This window comes from Macaca nemestrina, chromosome 12, assembly GCF_043159975.1.
Source record: "Macaca nemestrina isolate mMacNem1 chromosome 12, mMacNem.hap1, whole genome shotgun sequence".
NCBI lineage: Eukaryota > Metazoa > Chordata > Mammalia > Primates > Cercopithecidae > Macaca > Macaca nemestrina.
The window spans coordinates 128,604,831-128,624,768 of record NC_092136.1 but is presented as its reverse complement, the minus strand read 5'-3'; the positions used below and the strand labels follow the sequence as shown (position 1 = coordinate 128,624,768).

Genomic DNA, 19,938 nt, shown 5'->3' with positions numbered 1-19,938 from the left:
TTGTAAACCTACTATCAGATCTTTTTCAGAAACAGTTTTTAATTTCTATTTTTATTAAAACAATTTGTAGAGATGGTGTTCTATGTTACCCAAGCTGGTCTTGAACTCCTGGCCTCAAGCTATCCTCCTGCCTCAGCCTCCCAAAGTACTGGATTACAGATGTGAGCCACTGTGATTCATTTTGATTAATTTTTACCTTTGAAAGGTTCATACTTTGTTTCTTTATATGCCTTGTGATTTTTTTTTTTTTTTGGAAAAATGGACATTTGAATCTAATGATGTGGTAACTCTGAAAACCAGATTCTCCTCCTTCCCCAGGGACTGCTGTTTTTATTGTTTTTGGTTTTTTGATTGTTGTAGTCTATCTCTGTGCCAAAGATCAGTCTGAGTTGGAACTTAATGTCTTCTTTGGTCTTTCCTAAGCCTGTACCTTTCTCTGAGCATGTGTGGTCACTTTCTGATTTTCTCTATAGGTGCAGTTGCTTTTGAATGTCCCAGTCTATTATATTTTCCCGAAGGAGGAAAAAGAAAAATAAAGGGGGACAGGGAAGGAAGAGGGTGTTGGCCCTTTATGTCTGCTGGAAGTCACTTTAGCCAGAGGAGCATGGGCCTGCAAACAGTGGAGCTAGGTGTAATGGACACATAGCTATTTGCACCTCTGCAATTCAAAGCAGTGATCTGCAGTCATAGCATAGATCTCTGAAATTTGGAGGCAGTGTTCTTTTTGTCTATCTTGGCTCTTGTAAGGTAGGTGTATGCTGCTCCCGGAGTATGTGCACAGCTGCCTGCTATAGGGGTGGCGGGGGTATAGGGAGCTGTTATTTTTTAAGTGCTGATGTTGACCAAAATGAACTACAGTTTCCCATACAAGCCTTCCCTTGAAAGTTGCAGGCCTTCAGTAGGTACCAGAGTTGTTACAATAGTTACACACCAGACAGATTCTGCCAGTGCAGTTATTGTCTAGGTGGAAAGATGGATTCCTGGTGCTTCTGAGTCTGCCATTTTTCCAGAATCTTCTCTTTCTCCTGTGCTTTTGCATATTGTTTGCCTATTGAACTGTATTTTAGAATCTCTATTATGTTTAATTTACATTCTCTTTCTTCTTATTTTTATATCTGGCCCAATTCTGTGTCTGCTTTATTTTACCCTTGCTTCTCGTGCCCATGTGTCACATTTGCTTGCTTATCTGTGTGTTTTGTAATTCTTTCATGTGAAATATATGAAAAAACAGCTGAGACCAAAGTCAGTAAACTTACCTCCAGGAAAGGGCTTATCTCTTCTTCTTTCAGTCTGTTGAAGTGAGGTGGTGCATCAGGCTGATCTCTATTTGATACAGATCTGGTCTTTTATGACAGCTTTACTTTGATTGAGTTTATCACTGCTTTAAATATTTTGAAGTTAAGGTTCTGAGATTTCTTTCACAAGGAAAATTGAAGAGTGGTGAGATGCTGAAGATATCTTCGTGCTTTGCTGTGAAGCCCCAAATCTTCTGAGCTGAGGGAGAACATGTTTTCTTTCTCTGCTTGCAGCCTGGTCGCTGCTTCTCTTGTCTGTCCAGTTCTTTCCCCCAGCACTTTGTGCCTCTGGAGAGCACTCTTCCCCTTGCCCTACCCGAGAGCTTTGAGGGTAGCTGTGAAGGCCTGCGGTTTCTCCCAGCTCTTCTGTGCCACCTCCATCCTTCAGTTGTTAAGTGTCCTGAGTGCTTTCAGAGGGGCATCTCCCAGTTCTCTTTTCCCCTCTGTTTCACTGCCATGCTCCCAGTCAAGGGAGGTTAGCTGCCTTGTGCTTGGGGAGGCTTCCCATACTTCAAGGTTCATTCTCTCAGTTCTCTTCCTCCCCTGCAGCCTTTGGTTTACTCACCCGATGCCCCTGGTGTGTACCTGTGGGAATCAGTTGATGGGTGAGTGTCAACTCTCTGCTACAGGGTGCTCCTTGTAATTTTAGTTTATCACTTTAGTTTATGTGCAGTCACTCAAGGTTTGGCTGGTTTCTCCTTACCCCGTCTAACAAAGATTCTTTTTTCTCTGGTATCTCTGCCAGGCGTCTCAGCACATCTTTGAGTCTCTTCTGTCTCATGAAAGTGTTGTCACTTTCTGAAAGCTAGTTCATGTAGGTTTCTTTTCACCCTTAATTATTTGATTTCTTTTTAATACTATGCTTTTGTCATTAACCTGGCTTTTTTGGGCTACTGGGAGAATGATTGTTATCTTGTGAACAACTTCTTAGTATCTGAAGTTTAAAAAAATACTTTGTGATACCACTTTCCTCAATAGAGAATATGTCTCCATCAACCTTGTATTTCATATAGTATGAGTTATAATGGTACATTACATTTATTAAGTATTAGTTACCTGGGTGGACACTGTCCATGCATCATCGCATTTAATACCCACAAACTTGAAAATACATAATATTGTGTCATCCTCAATTTCCAGTTGAGAGCCTAAGCAGGTAGGTCAATATTACATAGCCAATTATAAACACATTTGAACTTAGGGTTGTCCGTCTCTGGGACCACGTTTGCAAATTGACATCCAAAGATGGGGTAGGTGTATAACATAAGTGAATAAAGCAAGTGGGGAATAAGAAAAATAACAAAGCAAGTAGCATGATGAATGACAGTTAATACTCAGCCTAGATACTAGCAAGAAAACTAGAGGGTAGTCAGCTCTGTGGCAGACTTTCTTGGGGAATAGATACCTCATTTAAAGGTGATGGTCATTTCTCAGCTGTAGCTAGCTGTTGCCCATGTGAGAATGTAGGTCCAGTCTTCCCAATTTTCTGATTTTTCAGTAGAAGCCAGAAATCTGTATCATGAAAAATACATGTTGGTAGCTGGTTTAAATAAAACTAAAATCCAGTCTGCAGACCTATATGGTGAATTTTTTTTTGAAATTTTAAATTTCAAATCTTTGTGGATACAGAGTAGGTTTATATATTTATAAGGTATATGAGATGTTTTCATGCAGGCATGCAATGTGTAATAATAGCATCATGGAAAATGGGGTATCCTTCCTTCAAGCATGTATCCTTTGTGTTACAGACAATCCAGTTATACTATTTTAGTCATTTTAAACTGTACAGTTATTATTAACTATTGTCACCTTGTTGCTATCACATATTAGGTCTTTTTCATTCTTTCTATTTATTTTGTACCCATTAACCATCCCCACCTCCTCCTCACCCCACTACATGGTGATTCTGAAATTAAACATGTCCATAGACCCAACCTGTTACTGAGCAGCCAGTTTTTTATCTGTGTAATAAGGTCTGAGCTTGTTTAAACTGTTAAGTCATACTATCTCTCAGTGCTTAGTTTCATGTATGTACTAAATAGATTAAGGAAGTGAAGACCCTTAGCTGTAAGCTACACTATATTTTATCTGAAACACCAAGTCCTTCATTCATCTGCCTTAAGCAATAAAGTTCTTATATAAGGTATGTCTCACATTAAGCTGATGCTCACCTGGAGATGATGCTCCAGGTATTATGAATTCTTAGTTTATTCTTGTTCACTAATAATGACTTTCTTTCCCTCTCTTCTTTTTTTTCTGTGATGTAGCTTTCACTTTCAGAAGAACAGAATGAAGTAATGAAAAATGGCTGTGAATCTAAAGAGCTGGTCTACCTCGTGCAGATTGCTTGTCAGGTGATTTTGTGAATGTATTCTCCATTTCATATGAAGTTAAAAATTAGGTTGAGTGATTATTAGATTTCTTTCTATAACGTGATTTGCCTAAAGGATTATAATCCACAGAAAAATACTTATATAATACTGAAATGAGATTGTGCAATAATGATTATTGTAAGAAAATAAATGGTATTCTTTTAAAACAGAAATAAATGTATTCATACAATACTACATGGAATGTGGAGTTGAGCATTGCAACTTGTATGTCTTCTCTTTGCACTTTTAGAAAGTTCCTAAGGCTTTTGACACTTATGAGTAAATAACAATGACTGTGGTAATCAAGATGTTTTTGTTCTTTCTCACAGTCACGTTGGCATTTCTGCATGTACTCAGAGTTGAAGTCTTCTATTTAGTAGAATTCGTTTTATAGATATTTAATCCATACCCTTAAGTGAAAATACCTTTATTAAGACTAAAGGAAAGATATTTATTGATCATTACGTTAAGTGATTCAGCTATTGATCACATATTATAGCAAAATAGTAGCTTATGTTGTCTCTGCTTCAGATGCACACTTTTTCTAACTGAGACATTAATTTCTCTTTGGTGTGACAATAGAATATGTGCATGTTTTTGTTGTTATTTCTTGACTTTTAATATTAGAACTTTTTTGAAGGTAATGACCATGACTTGCTCTTAATGAGACTTAAAATATGTCCTTTGTAGCATTGATTATTTCCCCCATCATGTAAGCACTTAGTATAGTTCTTTTATTCACTTATTCTACATTCTTTAAGCTTTTTGCGTACTGGTGAATTAGTCATTGTAAAGAAAGTATTTAGGAGGAAAGCTTTCTTCTATACAAAGTTTTCAGCTATCTTTGGGAGACAGTAATATATGGGCATTTATATTTTTAATCAAAAAGTATTAATCATGTACCTGAAGCTAAATGATCCAGAAAAGTCCAGTGCTTTCATCATGTGTGATATACTGAAGTTTTTAGTTGTGGTCACCTTAAGGAAAACCTTCCAGAATTAAGTGCGTTTCTTTTTAGGTGTCAGAGTATAGGATTGGAAATCTAATTTTAGCTTGTATATAAATAAGTAAGATGGCCAAATTCACACATTGTTCATGTATGTTTTATTGCATGTCACCTCAGCTTCTTTGAGAATGTAGGGAAGCTCTTAATTACTAAGTTTCATGCCATATTTCATAAAATGCTTCCATTTGGTGAGTTAATTTTTAAGTGAAAATATTGAGTGCATTTATGATAAGTTATTACTAATAGATGGATGAAGATCATATCTTTTTTGTCTAGAGTACATCGTTGGTGTGTCAGGAATGAATTTCTAAATCCCTCTACAACCTAAGACATTTTAGCGTCTCTTTTTCTCACCATTAATTTCCATATGCTTCGAGAATGCAAATGTTCTTATTCTTATGAACAAAACATAACATCAACAAAAATTAAAAAACATCTGTGCTGTTTTTTAAAATGACCTTCAGAAGGCAAGCATGGTATTTTGGTACCAAATATTATAATGTATAATTGTTACTTGATTGTATATTCATGTGCAGTATTGGTGACCTAGATAGATAGTTCGTTTCCTGGTATAACTATCTCGTCAAGCTTCTTAAAAAATTTCATACTACTTGGTATACCATTTGTTATATCAAAGTAGTAACTAAGTGCATTGTAATAATGCATTTGTACCTGTTCTTTGCCTCATTGTATGTAATCATTGATATATTCCCATGGCCTACCCCTGTATTCTTGCCATATTGTTAGCCATAAAGCATATTAAACTAGAATCATACTTTTTTATAACTAAGAGAGAAAAAGATGTACAATTAGACCTTCCAGTTTTGCAGATGAGGAAACTGAGGTCCAAATTACTGAAGTGGCTGTCCTAAGCGATATTGAATGTTAGCAGTGGGGACTGTGAGGATTTCAGTTTCTTGACTGCCACCTTTTTCTGTGTCTATTTCAGTCTATAACAAAATTTGAGAAATTGCTTAATCTTCAGATAAGACCACCATTATACACTGATGTAATCTGTTTCAGAAGTTATTTACAAATTTTGTCTCTGTCAGTTTCTACTTTTTAATAATATCACTTGACATTCTTTTTGTTTAACCAAAATTCTTGGTCTTTCATCTTAACCCTTTCTTCTCTTGTTCTGTTAGCTTATAAAAGTGACAAATTGATTGACTGTAATCGTTTTTCTTTCTGTAAGTTAAGTGATACTGATTTCTTTCAGTCTTATCTTGGAAACTTTGAAATGTGTCTATGCCTGCCCTTAAAAGTGTTTATTTCTTTCTAAATCGTGAGCCCAGAAATATAAACTCTCTTCCAGTTTACATTTGGAACCTTCAAATCTAGAACCCCTACGGGAGCGCCCAGGCCAACTGGGGACTGAAATCTTAGTGATAGTAAAAGTATTTAAACAGCTGATACAGCATGGACCCAAAGCAATAGAACAGATACTAGTTATACAGATCTCATTTACCCGTCTTGGTGTGTCTTAGCTGAATATTAGCCGTGGATAAAATGTTCTTTAAGCTGTCTTGAATGATAAGGCTGTAATGCTGTGGTGAGCCCGCAACTCCCTCCCTTTCATAGTAATTAATTAGAATTACATGTCGTGCTGCAGATATCCCCTCTCTTATCTTTTTATTCTGTTCTCTCAGTAAATGAACAAAAGTGTCTGTTTAGAGAACAAACAGACCAGCTGCTGTGGATGAGGAACCTTCTCAAGAAAGTTAATGTATTTAGGTTGAAATGCATGGAAATTAATAAAAATTCTCGTAATCTCAGGAATATGTCATAGTAGATATGAAATTTAATAATTTTAAAAGGCCAAAATTAGATAAACCCTGACACTAATTATACTGAGCCCCACTACACAGAATAAAACGTTTTATGAGTTTAACATCAGTGTTACTAGGTCCTAAAAGTATTCTATCTTTTATTGCTTTATTCTTTAGCAAATAAGCATCAGCTTTTAATGTTCATTTTAAAGCGGCAAATTTAAGCCCAGCTGTGGTGGGCATTTTTTTCTACATGTGCTGTAATAAAAGTCTTGTTTTGATCTTTTCCTTCTGTAAATCTAGTTTTGTTGGTATAAGAATAATGGTTGCTTAGTAAAATACTTAGGATTTTAATGTTTCACTGTCAGCTTTATAGTAGTTGATGTTAATGGTTCCTATTTAAGTAAAAAGTGTATTAACTACCTTTGTATTTTAAGCAGAATTAATCAATATTTAATAGTTTGATTTTTCTGAAGATCAAGTATTTTTAAAATATATACAGTAGCCTGAATGCTCTTATGTCATGGTAGGTGGGGTAATCACTTGGTTTAGGGGAATACTTCCTTGCCTCAAAATATCTCCTGTGTTCTAATGTTCTCTTGCTTGAAATTCCATCATCAAAAATGCATTCCCTGGTATTAAATAACTCCTTTTCCATTCAGGGCATTAGAAAATGCTGTTAACTACAGGAGTGGGAGTAAATATTAACGTTTATAGAACATATGTATATGAACAAAATATATACGCAGATTGCCAGGACTTTTATTTAAACCTCATAATGCTTCTGTGAAAGGTAGCTGTCATTTATTCCCGTTTCATAGATGAGTAAAGTGCTGTTCATTGATGTTGAGTAACTTGCATACATTTCTGTATTTAGGGTAGGTCCAGGCTGAGATTTAAATCAGGTCTTTTTTTTTCCCCTCCGTCTTTTCATTGAACTTCATCCATTTAAAAAGATAATTGATAGCCTCCGTTGTTTTTCAGATAATCCCATAACAAAGGGACTTCCAAGGACATGAGCAAAGACTGTTCTTAGAACGGCAATTATTTCTAAAATTTGTCCATTTCTTTTCCATTTTTATTGTTACCAAGCTAGCTCCAGCATGATCTCTTGTTTGGGCTGATGTTTGCATCCTATAGTCTATTATAACCTTATGAACTGCCAGAATGGTGTAAAATGTAAATCAAATCTTGTTACTATCGTGGTTAAAACTCTTGAATAGATTCCCACTGCATGTAGAACTAAACCCAAACTGCTTACCAGGGTCTATGAGGGTCCTGCACAATCTGGGTATCCCTGCCTCCTCTGTATCATTTCAGGACAATCCCTCCTCACTCCCATGCTGTGGTCACACCAGTTTTCAGGCAGTTTGTAAAAAGGCCAAAGTTTTTTCCTGTAACAAGGCCTTGAACTTTGATCATCCCATGACTCTGTTCACACCGTTGCCACATCTGATAGCTTCTCAGTCTTTAGGACTTGATTTAGATACCACCTCCTTAGAAAGGCTGTTTCTGACCCTATGCGAAGTAGATCCTTATTTCTTCAGAGTATGAAACTATCATTTTATTTATGTGTTTGTTTACTTTAAAAAGTATTTGTTTTCCTCACTAGAAACAAATTCTAAGAAGTCTGGTTTATTGTTTATCATTTCTGTATCACACCTCTGGTGCTTACTACAGTGCTTAGCACCATGTGAGTGGTCAGTAAATAACTAGTGAATAAACGAGTGAAAGAGGAACAATTTCTTTTCATAGAAATCTGATCCTACATACATTGCATACATTGGGATATTTTTTTCTCATTCTGCTTCCTCAGCCTTATCAAGAATTGTTGATTTTTGTCATGCTTGTATAGTAGTAATTGGTAGTAAGTAGTAATGCTTGCTCTTTTTTTTTGGAGACCGGATCTCTCTCTGTCACCCAGGCTGGAGTACACTACAGGCTCGACCTCCCAGGCTCAAGTGATCCTTCTGCCTCACCTGGCTAATTTTCTACTTTTTGTAGAGACAGCGTTTTGCTGTATTGCCCAGGTGGTCACGAACCAGCTCAAGTGATCCACCTACCTCTGCCTCCCAGAGTGCTGCAATTACAGGCATGAGCCATTGTGCCCAGCTGGTAGCAATAATTCCTAAGATTAAGAATTAGCAAATTAAAATTTCGGCAGGAGTATATAAGGAAGAGATTTTGATTTATTCCTTTACACAGTTTCTGAACTTTAAAAATACTCTGATTATTTATTCAGTCTGTTTGGAAATCGGTTGATCAAGGCTCTATTTTATTTATTTATTTATTTATTTACTGAGATGGAATTTCACTCTGTCGCCAGACTGGAGTGCAGTGGCGCAATCTCGGCTCACGTTAACCTCCAACTCCCAGGTTCATGTGATTCTCCTGCCTCAGCCTCCTGAGTATCTGGGATTACAGACACACGCCACCATGCCCAGCTAATTTTTGTATTTTTAGTAGAGACAGGGTTTTACCATGTTGGCCAACATGGTCTTGAACTCCTGACCTCATGATCCACCCGCCTCGGCCTCCCAGAGTGCTGGGATTACAGGTGTAAGCCACCGTGCCTGGCCAATCAAGGCTATATTTTTACATATGAAAGTACTTTACATTTAAAGTTCTTGTTTTATATCTGCTGAAAATACAAAATATTTACTAGTTTTATAGTTTTACTCAGCGAATTTAATGTAGTTTTAGATGATTTGCAAGTTATGTGTTAGAGTTTTAATTTTATAAGTGGAGATGTATATAAAAGATCAGACATTTTGCTGGCCTAAAAATATGTTTAAGAAGTTGAAAGAAATCACTTCATGAATATATGAGGAACTGCATTTTGAAATCTAATTCCCCGCATTAACTTTTTGAAGCTCTGAAGGCATTTGTGTGGTTGGTAGTTGACACTTTTTTTTTTTAGTAACACTGCTTAGATGAAGATGATTATTTTTCAAAAAATCAATAACTTTTTATTTTTCAGACAAGTTTTGCATTCACAGCAAAATTGAACAGGAAATAATAGAGTTCCCATATGCTCCATGTTCTGACACACATGCGACATCCCCCACTGTTGACGTCCCACACCACAGTGGTACATTGGTTATCATTGATGAACCTACATTGATATATCATTATCAAAGTTTATAGTTTACATTAGGGTTTACTCTTGGAGGTGTATTTTCTGTAAGTTTAGAAAAATGTAAAATGACATGTATCACCAGTATAGTATCATACAGAATAGTATTATAAAAATCCTCTGTGCCCCTCCTATTCATCTTTCCCTTTGCCCTAACCCCTGGCAACCGCTGATCTTTTTACTGTCTCCATAGTTTTGCCTTTTCTAAGATATCACATAGTTGGAGTCATACAGTATATCTCCATTCACTTAGTAATATGCATTTACATTTCCTACATGTCTTTTTATGGCTGAGAGTTCATTTCACTTTAGCACTGAAAAATATTCATTGTCTGGATGTACCACATTTTATTTATTCATTCATCTACTGAAAGACATCTCAGTTGCTTCCAGGTTTTGGCAATTATGAATAAAGTTGCTGTAAACATTTGTACACAGGTTTCTGTGTGGACATAAGTTTTCAGCTCATTTGGGTAAGCACCAAGGAGCATGATTACAGGATTGCATGGTAAAAGTGTTTTTAGTTTTGTAAGAAACTGCCAAACTGCCTTTGAAAGTGACTGTGCCATTTTGCATTCCCAGCAGCAGTGAATGAGAGTTCCTGTTGCTCTACATCCTTGCCAGCATTTGTTGTCAGTGTTTTTGGATTTTGGCCATTCTAATATGTTATGTAGTAGCATTTCATTGTTTTAATTTGGAATTCCCTAATGACATATGATGTTGAGCATTTTTATATGCTATTTACCATCTGTATATCTGTGTTCTTTGGTAAGATGTCTGTTCAAATCCTTTGCCTGTTTTTTAATTAGGTTGTTCATTTTCTTACTGTTGAGTTTTATGAATACTTTGTATATTTTGGTTTACAGCGCTTTATCAGTGTGTCTTTTTTGGTTTTTTTCTTTTTCTTTTTCTTTTTTTTTGAGACAGAGTCTCGTTCTGTCGCCCAGGCTGGAGTGCAGTGGCGCAATCTCAACTCACTGCAAGCTCTGCCTCCCGGGTTCACGCCATTCTCCTGCCTCAGCCTCCCAAGTAGCTGGAACTACAGGCGCCCACCACCACACCTGGCTAATTTTTTGTATTTTTAGTACAGATGGTGTTTCACTGTGTTAGCCAGGATGGTCTCAATCTCCTGACCTTTTGATCTGCCCGCCTCGGCCTCCCAAAGTGCTGGGATTACAGGCGTGAGCCACTCTGCACCCAGCCTAGTATGGTTTTATTATAAGTCTTGAAGTCTAGTAGTGTCAGCCTTCCAACTTTGTTTTTTTTTTTCTTTCAGTGTTGTCTTGGTTTTTCTGGGTCTTTTGCTTCTCCATAACACTTTAGAATCACCTTATCAGTATCAACAAAATAACTTGCTGGGATTTTTATTGGAATTGTATTGAATCTGTAAATCAAGTTTGGAAGAACTGGCATCTTGACAATATTGCTTTCTTATTCATGAACATGCAACATTTCTCCATTTATTTAGATCTTTGACATCTTTCACCAGAGTTTTGTAGTTTTCTTTTTATAGCTATTATGTGTATTTTGTTAGATATATAGCTATCTGTGTAGTTTGGTTTTTTATTGCTACTATAAACATTAATATATTTTTAATTTCAAATTCCCCTTGTTGTGTGTTGGCTCATGCCTGTAATCCCAGCACTCTGGGAGGCTGAGGTAGAATTGCTTGGCGACTGAGGCTAGGAGATTGATATCGGGGCAACATAGTGAGATCTCATCTCTATAAAAAATTTAAAAATTAGCCATGTATGTTGGTGCATGCCTGTGGTCTCAGCTACTTAGGAGGCTGAGGCAAGAGGATCGCTTGAGCCCAGTACATTGAGGATGTAATGAGGCATGATTGTACCACTGCACTCCAGCCTGGATGACAGAGTGAGACTTTGTCTCTAAAAAAAAAAAAATAATAAAACCAAACAAGATTTCTCTTGCTCATTGCTGGTATGTAGGAAACTGATTAGCTTTTGTGTATTAACCTTATATTCTGCAGCATTGCTTTAAATCATTTATTAGTGCCGGGAGTTTTTTGTCAGTTCTTTTGATTTTCTACATAGACAGTCCTGTCATCTGCAAATAAAGTTTTATTCCTTTCATTGTGTTTCCTTTTCTTATTGTTTTAGCTAGGAATTCTGGCACTGTTTTGAAAATAATTGATTATGGAACATCATTGCTTTGTTTTTGATCCAGGCGGGAGAGTTTCAGTCACCATTAAGTATGATGTTAGCTGTAGGTTTTTTGTAGATGCTCTTTCTCAAGTTATGGAAGTTCTCTTTATTTCTGGTTTGCTGAGAGTTTTTTATGAATGGGTGATGGATTTTCTTAAATACTTTTCTGCATTTATTGGTGAAATCGTGTGATTTGTATTCTTCTTTAGCCTGTTTATGTGATGGATTACATTAGTTGATTTTCAAATGTTGAACCAGCCTTGCATACCTGGGATAAATCTCACTTGGTAGCGGTGTATAATTGTTTTTATATGTTGTTGGATTATAGTTGCTAATACTTGAGGATTTTTGCATATGTGTTCATGAGAGATACTTGTCTGTAGTGGTTTTTTTTTTTTTTTTTTTTGTCTTAGAATGTCTTTGTCTGGTTTTGGTCTTAGGAAAATGTTGGCCTCCCAGAAGTTAGGCACTTCTCTCTGTATCTGTCTTCTGGAAGAGATGTAGAGGCTTGCTATAATTTCTTTCTTAAATGTTTGATAAAATTTACCAGTGAGTACATCTGGGCTTATTGGTGTCTGTTTTGCCAAGCTATTAACTGTTAATTAGATTTCTTAAAGGCCTATATTTGTTTCTTCGTGAGTTTTGGTGGATGTAGCTTCTTAAAAATTGGCCAGTTTCATCTGTGTTACAAATTTGCAGGGATAGAGTTGTTCCTAATATTTGTTATTATCCTTTTAATGTCCATGTGATCTGTAGTGATGGTCCTCATTGATATCTAATGTTAGTAATTTGTGTATTTCTCTCTTTTTTTTAAGTTAGTCTGGCTAGAAGCTTCTCAGTTTTATTGATATTTCAAGCAATTAACTTATGGTTTTGGTAATTTTCTTTTTTCAGTTTTGTTGATTTCTACTCTAGTTTTTAGTATTTTCTTCTTCTCTTTACTTTGGATTTAATATGCTCTTCTTTCTCTAGTTACCTAAGGCAAAACTTAGATTACTGTTATTAGATGTTTCTTCTTTTCTTTTTTATTTCAATAGCTTTTTGGGGAAGAGGTGGTGTTTGATTATATAGATAAGTTCTTTAGTGGTGATTTCTGAGATTTTGGTGCAGCATCACCTGAGCAGTGTACACTGTGCACAATGTGTAGTCTTTTATCCCTCACCTTCTTCCCATCATCCCCCTGCCGAGTCCCCAAAGTCCATTGTATCATTCTCACGCCTTTGTGTCCTCATAGTTTAGCTCCCACATTGTACAAACATACAATGTTTGGTTTTCCGTTCCTGAGTTATTTCACTTAGAATAATGGTCTTCAACTCCATCCAGGTTGCTGTGAATGCCATTATTTTGTTCCATTTTATGGCTGAGTATTATTGCTTGGTATACCACATTTTCTTTATCCACTCATTGATAGATGGGCATTTGGGCTGCTTCCAGTTTTTGCCGTTGCGAATTGTGCTGCTATAAACATGTGTGGGCAAGTGTCTTATAATGACTTATTTTCTTCTGAGTGGATACCCAGTAGTGGGATTGTTGGATCAAAAGGTAGATCTACTTTTAATTCTTTAAGGAATGTCCACACTGTTTTCCATAGTGGTTGTACTAGTTTATGTTCTCACCAGTTTTCCCTTTTTACCACATCAATGCCAACATCTGTTATTTTTTTATTTTTAAATTATGGCCATTCTTGCAGAAGTAAGGAGGTATCACACTGTGGTTTTCATGTGCATTTCCCTGATATTTAGTGATGTTGAGCATTTTTTCATGTTTGTTGGCCATTTGTATATCTTCCTTTGATAACTGTTTATGCCCTTAGCACACTTTGTGGTGGAATTATTTGTTGTTGTTGTTGTTTTGTCTTGCTGATTTATTTGGGTTCCTCGTAGATTCTGGATGTCAGTCCTTTGTCTGATGCATAGTTTGTGAAGATTTTGTCTCACTCTGTGGGTTGTTTATATACTCTTCAGAAGATTTTTAGTTTAATTAAGTCTCATCTATTTATCTTTGTTTTTGTTTCATTTGCTTTTGGGTTCTTGGTCATGAAGTCTTTGCCTAAGCCAATGTCTAGAAGAATTTTTCCAATGTTATCATCTGGAATTTTGGTGGCGTCAGGTCTTAGATTTTAGTCTTTGATTCATTTCGAGTTGATGTTTGTATAAGGTGAGAGATGAGGATCCAGTTTCATTCTTCTGCATGTGACTTGCCAATTATCCCACCACCATTTTGTTGAATAGGGTGTCCTTTCCCCACTTTATGTTTTTATTTGCTTTGTCAAAGATCAGTTTGCTGTATTTGGCTTTACTTCTGGGTTCTCTGTTCTGTTCCGTTGGTCTGTGTGCCTGTTTTTATACCAGTACTATGATGTTTTGGTGACTGTGGCCTTTTAGTGTAGTTTGAATTTGGGTAATGTGGTACCTCCGGATTTGTTCATTTTGCTTAGTCTTGCTTTGACTATGTAGGCTCTTTTGTGGTTCCATCTGAATTTTAGGATTTTTTTTCCTAGTTCTGTGAGAAATGATCATCGTGTTTTGATGGGAATTGCATTGAATCTGTGGATTGCTTTTGGCAGTATGGTCATTTTCACAATATTGATTCCACCCATGAGCATGGGATGTGTCTCCATTTGTGTGTGTCATCAGTGATTTCTTTTGGCAGTGTTTTGTAGTTTTTCTCGTAGAGATTTTTCACCTCCTTGGTTAGGTGTATCCCTGAGTATTTTATTTATTTATTTTTTTGCAGCTATTGTAAAAGGGGATGAATTCTTGATTTGGATTCTCAGTTTGGTTGCTATTGGTGTATAGCAGTGCTATTGATTTGTATATATTGACTTTGTATCCTGAAACTTTACTGAATTCATTTAGCACATCTCAGAGCTTTTTGGATGAGTCTTTAGGGTTTTCTAGGTATACAGTCATATCATTGGTGAACAGTGACAGTTTGACTTCCTGTTTACCAGTCTGAATGCCCTTTATTTCATTCTCTTATCTGATTGTTCTAGTTAGGACTTCCAGTACTATGTGAAAAGAAATGGTGAAAGGAGGCATCCTTGTCTTGTTCCAGTTCTCGGGGGAATACTTTCAACTTTTGTTCAGCATAATGTTTGCTGCAGGTTTGCCATAGATGGGTTTTATAAGGTATGTCCCTTCCATTTGCTGAGGGTTTTAATCATAAAGCAGTGCTGGATTTTGTCAAATGTTTTCTCTGTGCCTATTGAGATGATTGTGTGACTTTTGTTTTTATGTTTATGTTGTGTATTACATTTATTGACTTGGGTATGTTAAACCACCCCTGCATTTCTGGTATGAAACCCACTTTATCATGGTGTATTATCTTTTTGGTCCTCTCTTGGATTCAGTTAGCTAGTATTTTGTTGAGGATTTTTACATCTGTTCTTCAGGGATATTGGTCTGTAGTTTTTGTTGTTGTTGTTGTTGTTATATCCTTTCCTAGTTTTGGTATTAGAGTGATACTGGCCTCATAGAATGATTTAGGGAGGATTCTCTCTTTCTCTATCTTTTGGAATAGTGTGATTAGGATTGGTACCAGTTCTTTGAATGTCTAATAGAATTCAGCTGTGAATCCACCTGGTCCTGGACTTTTTTTTTTTTGTTGGCAGTTTTTTTTTGTTACCATTTGAGTATTGCTGCTTGTTATTGTTATGTTCAGAGTTTCCATTTATTCCTGGTTTACTCTCGGAGGGTTGTATAGTATATTTCCAGGGATTTATCCATCTCCTCTAGGTTTTCTAGTTTGTGCGCATAAAATTGTTCATAGTATCTTTGCATGATCTTTTTATTTATGTGGTATTAGTTGTGATAGCTCCCATTTGATTTCTAATTCAGCTTAGTTTTATCTTCTCATTTCTTTTCTTGGTTGATCCTGCTAATGGTCTAGTGATTTTATTTGTCTTTTCAAAGAGCCAGTTTTTTCTTTTCTTTTTCTTTTCCATTCTTTTTCTTGTTTCAATTTCATTTAGTTCTGCTCTGATCTTGGTTATTTCTTTTCTTCTGCTGGGTTTGGGTTTGGTTTGTTCTTGTTTCTGTAGTTCCTTGAGGTGTGACCTTAGTTATCTATTTGTGCTCTTTCAGACTTTTTTGATGTAGGCATTTAATGCCATGAACTTTCCTCTTAGCACCACTAGTGCTGTATCCAAAAAGTTTTGATAGGTTGTGTCTCTGTTATCGTTCAGTTCAAAGAATTTTTAGATTTCCATCTTAATTTCATTGTTGACCCAACAATCATTCAGGAGCAGATTATTTAATTTCCATGTATTTGCGTAGTTTTGAGGGTTCCTTTTGGAGTTGATTTCCAATTTTATTCCACTGTGGTCTGAGAGAGTACATGTTATAATTTCAATTTTCTTAAATTTGTTGAGACTTGTTTTGTGGCCTATTGTATGGTCTATCTTGGAGAATGTTCCATGTGCTCATAAAAAGGATGTAGATTCTGCAGATGTTGGGTAGAATGTTCTGTAAGTATCTGGTAGGTCCATTTGTTCTAGGGTATAGTTTAAGTCCGTCATTTCATTGTTGACTTTCTGTCTTGATGACCTATTTAGTGCTGTCAGCAGAGTATTGAAGCCCCCTACTATTAATGCGTTGCCATCTGTGTCATTTCTTAGGTCTAGTAGTTATTATTTTACAAATTTGAGAGCTCTAGTGTTACATGCATATATATATAGGATTGTGATATTTTCCTGTTGGACTAGTCCTTTTATCATTATATAATGTCCCTTTTTATCTTTTTAAACCATTCTTTAAAGTTTGTTATGTCTCATATAGGAATAGCTACTCCCGCTTGCTTTTGGTGTCCCTTTGCATGGAATATCTTTTTCCACCCCTTTACCTTAAGTTTATGTGAGTCCTTATACTTAGGTGAGTCTCTTGAAGACAGCAGACACTTGGTTGATGAATTCTTACCCATTCTGATATTCTGTAATCTTTTAGGTGGAGCATTTAGGCCATTTACATTCAACATATCAATTCTATTCTTCATGCTAGTTTTTGCCTGAATACCTTATTTGTTAGTTTTTCATTATATTACTGTTTTATAGGCCCTGTGAGATTTATGCTTTAAGGAGGTTCTATTTTGGTGTATTTTGGAATTTTGTTTTAAGATTTAGAACTCCTTGCCGGGCGCGGTGGCTCACGCCTGTAATCCCAGCACTTTGGGAGGCCGAGGCGGGCGGATCACAAGGTCAGGAGATCGAGACCACGGTGAAACCCCATCTCTACTAAAAATACAAAAAATTAGCCGGGCGCGGTGGCGGGTGCCTGTAGTCCCAGCTACTCAGGAGGCTGAGGCAGGAGAATGGCGTAAACCCAGGAGGCGGAGCTTGCAGTGAGCCGAGATCGCGCCACTGCACTCCAGCCTGGGCGACAGAGCGAGACTCCGTCTCAAAAAACAAAACAAAACAAAACAAAACAAAAAAAAAAGATTTAGAACTCCTTTAAGCATTTCTTGTAGTTCAAGCTTGGTAGTGGTGAATTCTCTCAGCATTTGTTTTTCTGAAAAAGACTTTTTTTTCCTTTCATTTATGAAGCTTAGTTTTTCTGGGTACAAAATCTTGGCTGATAATTGTTTTATTTCAGGAGGCTAAAGAGAGGCTTCCAATCCCTTCTAGCCTGTAAGGTTTCTGCTGAGAAATCTGCTGTTAATTTTTTGCCTCACAGCTCTTACGGTTCTTTTCTGTAGAAACCCTGATGACTGTGGGCCTAGGTGATGATCATTTTGTGATGAATTTCCTGGGTGTTCTTTGAACTTCTTGTATTTGAATGTCTCGATCTCAAGCAAGGCCAGGGAAGTTTTCCTCGACTGTTCCCTCAAATATGTTTTCCAAACCTTTAGATTTCTCTCATTTCTTGGGAATACTAATTACGTTACGTTTAGTCATCTAACATCATCCCAAACTTCTTAAAGGCTTTGTTCAATTATTATTTTTTTCCTTTGTCTCTGTTGGATTGGGTTAATTTGAAAGCCTTGTCTTTTAGTTCTGAAGTTCCTTCTTTTACTTGTTTGAATCTATTGTTGAAACTTTCCAGTGTATTTTGCATTTCTCTAAGTGTGTCTTTCACTTCCAGAAGTTGTGATTTTTTTTAATTATGTTATTTCTCTGGGGATTTTTTTGTCCATATCTTGTATTATTTCTAAAATTTCTTTAAGTTGGTTTCACCTTTCTCTGGTGCCTCTTTGAGAAGCTTAGTAATCAACCTTCTGGCTGGGCACAGTGACTCACGCCTTTAAACCTAGCAGGTTGGGAGGCTGAGGTGGACAGATCACCTGAGGTTAGGAGTTTGAGACCAGCCTGGCCAACATGGTGAAACTCTGTCTACTAAAAATACAAAACCAGGCGTGGTGGTGTGTGCCTGTAATCCCAGCTACTCGGGAGGCTGAGGTGGGAGAATCGCCTGGACCCGGGAGGCAGAGGTTGCAGTGAGCTGAGAACGTGCCACTGCATTCCAGCCTGGGTGACAGAGTGAGACTCTGTCTCAAAAAAAATAATAAATAAATAATTAACCTTATGAATTATTTTTCTTGCAATTCAGAGAGTTCGTTTTTGTTTGGATCCATTGCTGGTGAGCTGACGTGATCTTTTAGGGGGTGTTAAAGAACCTTGTTTTGTCATCTTACCAGAGTTGTTTTTTCGGGTTTCTTCTCATTTGGGTGGACTATGTCAGAGGAAAGATCTTGGCTTCAAGGTCTGCTGTTCAGATTCTTTTGTCCCACAGAGTGCTCTCTTGATGTGGTGCTCACCCCCTTCCCCTAGGGATGGGGCTTCCTCAGAGCTGGACTGCAGTGATTGTTATTGCTTTCCTGGATCTAGCCACCTGGCGGAGTTACCAGTCTCCGGGCTGGTGCTGGGGAGTGTCTGATGTGATCCATCTTCAGGTCTCTCAGCCGTGGATGCCAGCACCTGCCACGGTGGAGGTAGCAGAGGAGTGAAGTGCGCTCTGTGAGGGTCCTTGGTTGTAGTTCTGTTTAGCGTACTGGGTTTTTCGAATGCTCGTTATGCTAGCAGTGAAGTTGTCACGTGGACAGATTCAGGTCCTGTAGTTAGCCAGGATGTTACAGGTTGTGGAATTAGCTGTCGTTTTCTCCTTTCTTGGAGCAGTGTTTTAATGAGTTGCCGTAATGGCTTGAATTGGTTTGCTTTCAACCAGGCGGTGGCGCTTTCAAGAGCATCAGCTGTGGTAGTATAGAGGGGGTACAAGCTTGGCCTCAGGGGCCTAAGGTCTCCTGGATCCCTAGTTTGGTTTTTCAGGTGAAGGGTGAGGCCATGGAGTTCCCAAGAGATTAGGTCTTTCGTCTTCAGCTATCAGGGCAGGTAGAGAAAGACATCAGGCGGGGGTAGGGTTAGGCGTGTCTGAGCTTGGGTGAGAGTTGCTGCGGGTGCTTTGGGGGATGGGGTGTGATTCTCCGGCCATTGGAGTTATGATCTAAGGGGGATTATGACCGCTTCCGCTGCGTCATACAGGTCGCTAGGGAAGCTGGGGAAAGCTGGCAGTGACGGATTTCATCCAGCTCCCATGCAGCCAGGAAGGCCAGTCTTACTCCCACTGCCCCCCACCAACAGTGCCAAGTTTATATCCAGGCAGCTGGTGAGCAGGGCTGAAATCTTGCCCCAGGCTACAAGCCTCCCTGCTGAGAAAACACTCAAGGCTTTCAGGCTTCACCCCTCCCCATCTACCTTGTCTTCTGTACTCCTATCTGTACTTCCTGTTTGCTTCCCCCACCCAACCTGGATTCTGCCCAGGAAAATTTGTGCTTCGTCAACGTTATTACAAAATCGAGCTGGAATTTTCCTTTTTCCTGTGGTCTGTCCCCAGTTCCACTGGCAGCTCTCCCAAAGAACCCCTGTGAGGTAAAGTCAGAAATGGCTTCCCTGGTCCTCCCTAGGGACCAGGATGTGCCCAGTAAAGTGTCTACAGGGCTCTTCCAGCTGCTGCTGCTACTTTTAGATTTCACTCAGCTCTCTAAGTTTGTTTCTGCTCTAGGTAAGGTTAAATCTTTCTTCCATGATCTGGATTTTCAGGTTCCCCAGTGAGGAGGTATGTTCAGAGGCAGACTTCCCCATTTCACACTTTGGACACTCACTGTTTTTCGGCTGTCTCATGGAGTTTGCAGCAGCAAACTGCTTTTTTCCAAGGGTTTGTGAATGCTTTTAGTTTTCCTGGTATGTTCCGTGATGGTTCTGGGAG

General features: G+C 37.8%; 1 protein-coding gene and 1 long non-coding RNA gene across 12 annotated transcripts in view; one reads left to right on the top strand and one right to left on the bottom strand.

Moving 5' to 3' along the window:
* LOC105476208 (Rho GTPase activating protein 32) overlaps positions 1–19,938 on the top strand; it is a 308,635-nt gene that overhangs the window by 171,174 nt on the left and 117,523 nt on the right. For 10 of the 11 annotated variants that reach the window (XM_011731907.3, XM_011731908.2, XM_071075804.1 and 7 more), the window contains one exon: positions 3,563–3,649. In XM_011731907.3, coding sequence (XP_011730209.2) covers positions 3,563–3,649 — 87 coding nt within the window. Of the gene's footprint in view, positions 1–3,562; positions 3,650–19,407; positions 19,602–19,938 lie in introns of those variants that run through there. The other variant, XM_071075805.1, reaches the window with a different exon arrangement.
* On the bottom strand, positions 1,753–18,506 carry LOC139357622 (uncharacterized). The gene is made up of 3 exons (XR_011611178.1): positions 18,371–18,506; positions 2,701–2,807; positions 1,753–1,880 (listed from the first exon to the last, which is right to left on the bottom strand). It is a non-coding gene; the product is annotated as an uncharacterized lncRNA (long non-coding RNA).